The sequence below is a fragment of the Macrotis lagotis genome, chromosome 1 (assembly GCF_037893015.1).
Source record: "Macrotis lagotis isolate mMagLag1 chromosome 1, bilby.v1.9.chrom.fasta, whole genome shotgun sequence".
Taxonomy (NCBI): domain Eukaryota; kingdom Metazoa; phylum Chordata; class Mammalia; order Peramelemorphia; family Peramelidae; genus Macrotis; species Macrotis lagotis.
The window spans coordinates 897,817,395-897,826,221 of record NC_133658.1 but is presented as its reverse complement, the minus strand read 5'-3'; the positions used below and the strand labels follow the sequence as shown (position 1 = coordinate 897,826,221).

The 8,827-nt window shown below is 57.3% G+C and overlaps 1 protein-coding gene across 1 annotated transcript; it reads right to left on the bottom strand.

Moving 5' to 3' along the window:
- Positions 1-286: 286 nt before the first annotated feature.
- Positions 287-4,658, bottom strand: FNDC10 (fibronectin type III domain containing 10). Its single transcript, XM_074217165.1, has one exon. It carries the CDS (start codon positions 4,656-4,658, stop codon positions 3,879-3,881), a length of 780 nt encoding a protein of 259 aa, XP_074073266.1. The 3' UTR covers positions 287-3,878.
- Positions 4,659-8,827: the final 4,169 nt, after the last annotated feature.

Here is an 8,827-nt window from a genome sequence, read left to right as displayed (position 1 = left end):
CTCCCCTTTCCATTCTGGGAGCCTCTAATTGCTGCCTTTCCTTCTGCATCATGCTCATATGGGTCATTAGAGAGATGTGTGGTTTATTTCTAGCTATAGCAGGCGCTGAGCTGCCTGTCCTCCCCCAGCCCCCTTCACTGCCACCAAGCAAAACTGCCTGGCCCTGCACCCAACCCAGCTTTCAGCTTGGATTCCCAGGGACCTCACTCCCTTCCCTGAATGAGATTATTGGGTTGGCAGGTGGGGTGGGGGGGCAGAAGATCACATATGCACCTGGAACCAACAATCAGAGCTGAGAATATGAGTTTATTTGCAGGTTGGCTGGCTCAATGTGGACAAGAGTAGTGGGTCTCTACCTCCCCTTCCCCTTCCCGGGAAACCTGGAGAGACCCCACCATCCACAGAGAAGGAAGACCATCCCTACAAAGTCACATTCCCCCCCCCCACCCCCCCCATCAAAGGGCTGTTACACGTGGACACTAGACAGGCTGGACACATGGACACAGTGCAAAGCAGGAGTGGGGAGGGGGTGGTTAACCTCAATACCAAGGTGACTGATGGGCAGGTCTCTTGTGGGGAGCAACACCCCATTAACAATAGCCTTGGAGGACAGGCAGTTCCATTTCACAGATGGGGAAGCTGAGGCACAGAACATCTAAGAAAGAGCTAGGAAGAAAGAGAAATCCTCTCTTGGGCTGAATTGTCCTCTCAAACCAACCCAAACATACAATCCCCTAATAAATAAGTATTCCACCCCCCCAATATTTACACAGGAATATTTCTTTCCCATCTATCCCAACAGGAAAACAAGGATCATTTCCAATAATAAACATTATACCACTGTATGATGTAGCCACTTCTGGGGTGGCAGAGCGGTCAGCAAGGAAGAAGTAGGGAGTGAATCTCTAGGTTAAGAGGAGGCTGAAGTCTTCTGCCTTCTTTCCCTCTCCCTCCCTCAGTGGAGGAAAAAGTGGGGCTAGATGGGTTGATCAGCAGTGACTTAAGATCTAATGACCAGTCTTTCTTGAGGCTTCATGCTTAGACCAAGTAATTTATATGGTTCACTTGGCAACACAGGGTAAGTGAAAAGTTGGGTCCAGGGGAAAAGGCTTGTCTCAGATACTGAGGGACTCCAATCCCTCAGTTCTCCTGCCCACATATTCTGCCTCCCCAAAGATGAGAGTTACTTTCTCCAGTATGTTTTCCTTCCACTCCTCTACAGCCTACAGGTTCCTGGGTTCCTCCTTTGGCCAAGAAACTACTGTTGGGAAAATGGACACTCCTGGCTAGACCCATATTCTTGGCTCTTAAGAGCCCAGGTGACTTTTTGGTCAATTCCCATAGCCCAGTGGTCTGGACCCTACTGAATCACGGGCAGATATTTTGCGTCTCAATGTCCCAGCTTTGGCCACTGGATGAGCCTCAGAGCGGAGCCCTTAAGTTGTCAGTGATGGTGTCGGCCACAGCTGTAGAGTAACTTAAAGCTACTACTAACCCGTAGGGTTGTGGAAACTGGCTCTTCCCCTGAATCTACAGACTGAACTTTTCCTTCTGTCTGTCCTTGGACCTCAAATCACCCCTGTATGTTTCAGATAATCAGTTAGCCCTGCCCCAGAAGGGCTGTGGGCTCTCTCCCTAAACCATCCCCAATCTCTAGCTGGGAAATGCCAGTAACAAGACACTCACAGCGAGGGCAAAAACAAAGCTACAAAGAATCTAGCCATCTGCCTCTTTCAACAGGCCCTCAAACCTCTTGGGAAAATTTATCCACAAGAAACTTTAGCCCCAAAGGCAGCCATGCATCCTGGTGATGGGGAAGGAGAAAAACAGGAACAAAGGTGGCTGGTAGAGGTCCACGTATAGTTACGTGACTGGGGCAACGGGACAACTTAGGGAGTACTAACCAAGCTACTAGGCAGGGTCTGGTTGAGGAGAGGGGAGGAGAGGAAGGAGGGATGTGCACCCACCAGACTCACACACGTCCACTCACTCTGCAACCTGCTAGTCCCAGGAAGCCAAAGTCAGCTCGTGGGTCGGTCTACAGAGCCTCAGAGATGGAAGGTCATCTTCCCTCATTCTTCTCAGGGTATAGATAAGGAGTGGAATCTCGAGGACATGAAGTGACGTGGCAAGTGGACAGGCAGGCAAGGGGTTTTAACCCAGCTTTTACAGCTCCGAATCTGCTGTTCTCTGAATTAGCCTGGACAAAAGCAATGGCCATCGGGGTCACCGGCTCCTAACATACATGAACACAGCCCCTAGGTTGGATGGACGCAGCTCCTAACACGGACAAATGGGCGGGTCTCCACGGGGTAAACATTCCACCCTAAGGCACAGATAGTAGCTATTGGAGTGATGCAGCTAAGAGCCCAAGCTCGCTACAGGCTGGGTGTGGATGAGGGAGGAGAGGGCAAAAGCTGGGCCGGGTGCCCCGGGGCAAAGGCTAGACTCACCTTCTCTCAGTCTGCCAGGGAGGGTGGGCCGAGGAGGCAATTAGGGCCTCGTCTTCCCTTGCCCTGCCATCCGCCCTCCCACTCCTCAGGCCTGCTTTCCCCTCAGCCAACAAGAAGCTGGTCCCCACAGGCACTTGGTGCAGCCCGTCCTCCCGCTGGCCTCGGCTTCCAACTGTTCTAACGGGCACAGGGCACGGCCAGTTTGGCCGGCTGGTGAGACAGCCTTCTGCTCAGGACCCTTCTCCCCGGGGTCCTCCGGAGGGGAGGGAGCGCGCCCCTGCTCAGCCCCGGGACACACGCCCCCCCAACCTCTCAGCTGCTCCCCGTTATCCCTGGGGGCGATCTAGGGGAGCTCCGGGCAGGTGTCTCCGCGGGCACGCTCCCACAGAACCGACCCAGGGCAGGAGGCGGGGGTCTCTCCGGAGCTCCTACGGGCGCCCCAACCGGACCTTCTGGTCTGGGGGTCTCTCCGGAGCTCCGCCGGGCGCCCCGACCCCACCTTCTGGTCTGGGGGTCTCTCCGGAGCTCCGCCGGGCGCCCCGACCCCACCTTCTGGTCTGGGGGTCTCTCCGGAGCTCCGCCGGGCGCCCCGACCCCACCTTCTGGTCTGGGGGTCTCTCTCCGGAGCTCCGCCGGGCACCCCGACCCCACCTTCTGGTCTGGGGGGGGGTCTCTCTCCGGAGCTCCGCCGGGCGCCCCGACCCCACCTTCTGGTCTGGGGGTCTCTCCGGAGCTCCGCCGGGCACCCCAACCGGACCTCTGGTCTGGGGGTCTCTCCGGAGCTCCGCCGGGCGCCCCAACCCCACCTTCTGGTCTGGGGGTCTCTCTCCGGAGCTCCGCCGGGCGCCCCGACCCCACCTTCTGGTCTGGGGGTCTCTCTCCGGAGCTCCGCCGGGCGCCCCGACCCGACCTGGGGGGGGGTCTCTCTCCGGAGCTCCGCCGGGCGCCCCGACCCCACCTTCTGGTCTGGGGGTCTCTCTCCGGAGCTCCGCCGGGCGCCCCGACCCCACCTTCTGGTCTGGGGGTCTCTCTCCGGAGCTCCGCCGGGCGCCCCGACCCCACCTTCTGGTCTGGGGGTCTCTCCGGAGCTCCGCCGGGCGCCCCGACCCCACCTTCTGGTCTGGGGGTCTCTCCGGAGCTCCGCCGGGCGCCCCGACCCCACCTTCTGGTCTGGGGGGGCTCGTTTCCCCTCCGCCCCCTCAATGGCCCGGCTTCAGTTCTGAAACTTCAGGTGCGTTTGGCTTCGGGACTCGGGAAGGCTCCCAAGCGAGGGGCCCTGTGAGGCGCTGCCCAGGCGAGGTGCGGGGTCTGGGGGTGCGCGGGGGCCGCGGCCCCGGGGGGGGGAGGCGGGACTTCGCAGCAGCCGGAGGGAGAGCTCTACGCGAGGGGCAGGGGCGGGGCGAGCCTGCGGCCCCCCGGGCTGGGTCAGGGCCGGCGGCGGCCCCGCGGGCGCCCCAGGGCCGGGTGCATGAGGTTCTCGGTGATGTAGGCCACCAGCAGGCAGATGATGACCAGCATGACGCAGATGGAGCCCCCCACGGCCGTCATGGCGATGACGATGTCCCGCATGCCGGCCGGCTCGGCGGCGAACTCCACGCAGTCTGCGGGCGGCGGCGGCGGCGCGGGCACGGCGCCCGGGGCGGGCGGCGGCGGCGGGCGGCGCAGCAGCGGCTGCAGGCACAGGCGGTAGCGCACGCTGTCGTGCACGTCGGGCACCAGGTAGTCGCGGCAGGCGGCGCCCAGCTGCACGCGGTCGCACTGGAAGCGGGTGTAGCTGCCGTCCCAGGAGCAGTTGAGCGCGAAGCCGCGCAGCTCGCGGGCCGGGGCGGGCGGGCGCCACTGCAGCAGCACGCTGCTGTTGCGGAGCACGTTGGCCACCAGCGTGCGGCCGGCCGAGCGGTAGGCCTTGCACAGGCGGCGCTGGCAGCGGAAGCCGGGCTCGGGGCTGCGGAAGCACAGCCGGCCGCCGCCGGCCTCCTGGCCCTCGCTCAGCACCTTGTAGGGGCACCAGGGCGCGTCCGGGCCCGCCTCCGCCTCCGCCTCGGCGCTGGGGGGCGCCGCGGCCGCGGGGTCGCCCAGGGCGAGGGGGCGCGGGGCCAGCAGCGGCAGCAGCAGCAGCAGCAGCGGCGGCGGCGGGGGCCGCGGCCCGGGGGCCGGGCGCATGGCGGCGGCGGCGGCGGGGCCGGGGCCGCGCTCCCGGGGCATCTCCCGCCGGGGAGGCGCCGCTCCGTCACTGCCCCCGCGGCCCCTCCCGCTCCTGCGGCCTCAGCCCGGCGCGCGCCCGCCGCCGCTCGCTGCGGCCGCCGCGCCCCGCCCCCCGCCGCTCCGGCCGCCGCGCCCCGCCCCCCGCCGCGCCGGGGCGGAGTCTGCGCGAAGCCGCGCCCGGGGGAGCGGGAGAGGGGGCGGAGCCTGCGCGAAGCCGCGCCCGGAGGAGCGGGAGAGGGGGCGGAGCCTGCGCGAAGCCGCGCCCGGAGGAGCGGGAGAGGGGGCGGAGCCTGCGCGAAGCCGTGGCCTCGGGGGCGGAGCCTGCGCGAAGCCGCGCCCGGGGGAGCGGGGGAGGGGGCGGAGCCTGAGTGAAGCCGCGCCCGGGGGGAGGGAGGGGAGGGGCCGCCGGGGGCGCGGCTCGCCGGCTGTCACTCCTCTCTGTCCCTGTCTCTCTGTGGCTCTCTCTCATTCCTTCTCTTTCCCTCTTTATCTCTCTGTCTCTCTGCTGCTCTGTGTCTGTCTCTCTGCTTCTCTGTGTCTCTTTATCTCTCTGTCTCTGTGTCTCTGTCTCTCTGCTGCTCTCTGTCTCTCTGCTTCTCTGTGTCTCTTTATCTCTCTGTCTCTCTGCTTCTCTGTGTCTCTTTATCTCTCTGTCTCTCTGCTTCTCTGTGTCTCTTTATCTCTCTGTCTCTGTGTCTCTGTCTCTCTGCTCTGTCTCTCTGCTTCTCTGTCTCTTTATCTCTCTGTCTCTCTGCTTCTCTGTGTCTCTTTATCTCTCTGTCTCTCTGCTTCTCTGTCTCTTTATCTCTCTGTCTCTCTGCTTCTCTGTGTCTCTTTATCTCTCTGTCTCTCTGCTTCTCTGTGTCTCTTTATCTCTCTGTCTCTCTGCTTCTCTGTGTCTCTTTATCTCTCTGTCTCTCTGCTTCTCTGTGTCTCTTTATCTCTCTGTCTCTCTGCTTCTCTGTGTCTCTTTATCTCTCTGTCTCTGTGTCTCTGTCTCTCTGCTGCTCTGTGTCTCTTTATCTCTCTGTCTCTCTGCTTCTCTGTGTCTCTTTATCTCTCTGTCTCTGTGTCTCTGTCTCTCTGCTCTTTATCTCTCTGTCTCTGTGTCTCTGTCTCTCTGCTTCTCTGTGTCTCTTTATCTCTCTGTCTCTCTGCTTCTCTGTGTCTCTTTATCTCTCTGTCTCTCTGCTGCTCTGTGTCTCTTTATCTCTCTGTCTCTGTGTCTCTGTCTCTCTGCTCTTTATCTCTCTGTCTCTGTGTCTCTGTCTCTCTGCTTCTCTGTGTCTCTTTATCTCTCTGTCTCTGTGTCTCTGTCTCTCTGCTGCTCTGTGTCTCTTTATCTGTCTCTCTGCTTCTCTGTGTCTCTTTATCTCTCTGTCTCTGTGTCTCCGTCTCTCTGCTTCTCTGTGTCTCTTTATCTCTCTGTCTCTCTGCTGCTCTGTGTCTCTTTATCTCTCTGTCTCTGTGTCTCCGTCTCTCTGCTGCTCTGTGTCTCTTTATCTCTCTGTCTCTGTGTCTCTGTCTCTCTGCTGCTCTGTGTCTCTTTATCTCTCTGTCTCTGTGTCTCCGTCTCTCTGCTGCTCTGTCTCTTTATCTCTCTGTCTCTGCGTCTCTGTCTCTCTGCTTCTCTGTCTGTGTCTCTGTGTCTCCCTCCCTCTTTCTGTTTCTGCCCCCGCGGGTCCCGTTTTTGGTCTCTATCTCTGTCCCCATGTTCCTTTCTCTGACTCTTGTCCCTCCGTCTCTGCGTCTACACGTCCGTCCGCCCGGCGGCCTGTTTCTCCGACTCCCCCCCTCCTTCCCTGCCGGGATGAGGAGGGTCCTGATGTGCTCAGCGCTCTTTCCCCAGGTAAAATGGTGGAGAACAACGACCTGCAAAGATTTATTCCGAGCCTACTGTGAGCTGAGAGCTGGGGTGAGGCACCGGGACCGACTCTGATGTTTTTGGTACAAAGTGTGGAGAAACTCTGCCTTTGCCCACCCCTCTTAACCCTAGTGACTCCCCTGAGATTATCTCCACTTTGTCTGGTCTCTAACTGCTCTGTCCAAAACCACCCCTCTCCCCCTCCCTTCATTAGCCTATTAGCCCCTTGAGAGCAGACCCTGGGGTTTTGCTTTATCCCCCCTTCCCTTCCCTTGCGTCTCCCATAGGTGCTTGTGATGTATACTCGGTGCAGCCAGCGACTCCAGCAGACTGACATGAAACCATTCCTGCCTGCTGGGAGCTGACAGAAAGAAAGACCATGTGTACGAGTGGACAGGTGTAGGACCAAAAAGGATGTAAGGAGAGGAAGGGGAGACTAGCAACAGCTGGGGGGCAGCCTCTAGTCGAGGGATACGTTTAACTGAACCTCAGAGGGAACAAGGGACTTCTAAGAGTATAAAGTATGAGAAGGGGATCCATCTCAGGCACGGAGGACCCCCAGCAGGAAGGCAAACATCAGAGATGCCAAATGAAATGGCCACTGAGCTCTGAAGAAACTAGCCTTGCCCATCCGGGCCTCGTATCACTTCCATGAGTTTGAAAGGACAAGCTGTATTATCTCCATTTAACACAGACACAGAGAAATGAATTGACCTGCCCAAGGTCCTATCACTAGGAAGTATATGGCATGAAAACTTGAACCCAGGTCAAGCAGCACAAGCTAGCTGGGTGAGCTTGGGCATGACCCTTACCTTTTTAGAAGCTCATCTGTAAAATCCTTCCTAAAATTTCTTCCTGTTTTAGTCTTTTCTGATACTTAGTCTTTATGGTCAGATTATTATCCCCCCCCCCCCCCAAGAGGCAGAAGTAAATATGACAAGACAGCTGGCCTCCAGGGAGGCTGAGAAAGACATGAGATCCCCATGTGCTGTATGATCCTGGGCTAGTCCCAGGCTTCCTGAATGGAAGGCTGGCTCTCTCTCCAAGGTACCAAACTGTCTCACACGATTCCTCCTTCCAAAATGACATTTTGACCCAACAGAATGACCAAGCCATTTTGACACACCCACCACCACTAACATCCCCCTTCCCATGACTCCCCAACAGGTAGTTTACCTGGTTCTAACACCTAGCACACACACACACACACACACACACACACACACCCACTGCTGGGAGCCCTAGGTCAGGTGTCACTTCCTCCAATCCCCATAGCTGTCAGCCAGTTCACTCTTCCAATTTCTTTGTGTTCTCTTAAATATGTGAGACCAGACATCTCCAGGAGAATGGGAATCCTTTGAGAGCAGAGATTGTCTTGATATCTTTGTATTGTACTTAGACATATTAGTTGAGTTGAATTTCCATTATACTTCATTTTCTTCAAGCAAAACTTCCCAAAGTTTGGGGATATAAGGTGGAGGATGCCAGGGGATGGGAAGTGAGCAAATTCCCCAAGAGCAAAAGTTAACCATTCTGGGCTGAAGACAAATGGGTTCTTTCAGGTCCTACCTCCTCCACAAAGCCTTCCCTGACTACCTTTGTGATCTCTGTTCCCTCTGAACTCATCATAAGTTCCCAGGATACCAAAACCAGAGATGGTGCAATTCAGCTTAGTTTTAGATGGGCACAACTGAGGGTCCATCAAAGTAACTTACAGACTTAAGTTACAGACAGAACTGGATCAGGTCTCTGATTCAGGTCTCTCACTCCAAGTCTGGAGATCTTTCCATTATTCCAAAAATAGCTCATTCACCATGCCCTCCTTTTGATTGGCATCTCAGGTACTGTTGGCCTTGGAGTGTGATCCCTGTCCCTTTCCCTCCCCTACTAAATTGTGATCATCCTTCAAGGCTCCCACCACTCCTTCCCTCATGCTTTTGGGAATCCCCCCAATTCTTAGAGCTCTTTTCCCCTCAAATTATCCCAGAGCATTTCAATCTCTCTCTCATCTGGGTTCATGTTTTATCTCTCCAGTAGAATGTAAGCTCAGGGGCAGCTAGGTGGTGCAGTGGATAGAGCATCAGCCCTGGAGTCAGGAATACTTGAGTTCAAATCCGACCTCAGACAGTAATTGCCTAGCTGGCTGACCTTGGGCAAGTCATTTAACCCATTGCCTTAAATAAATAAAATCCAAAAAGAACATAAGCCAAGAATGGGGATTTTTAAAATTTGTATCACTCAGCCCATGGCATAGTTTCAGTAGGCACTTATTAGTTATTGAACCTTACCACAAGTGGTTTATTGG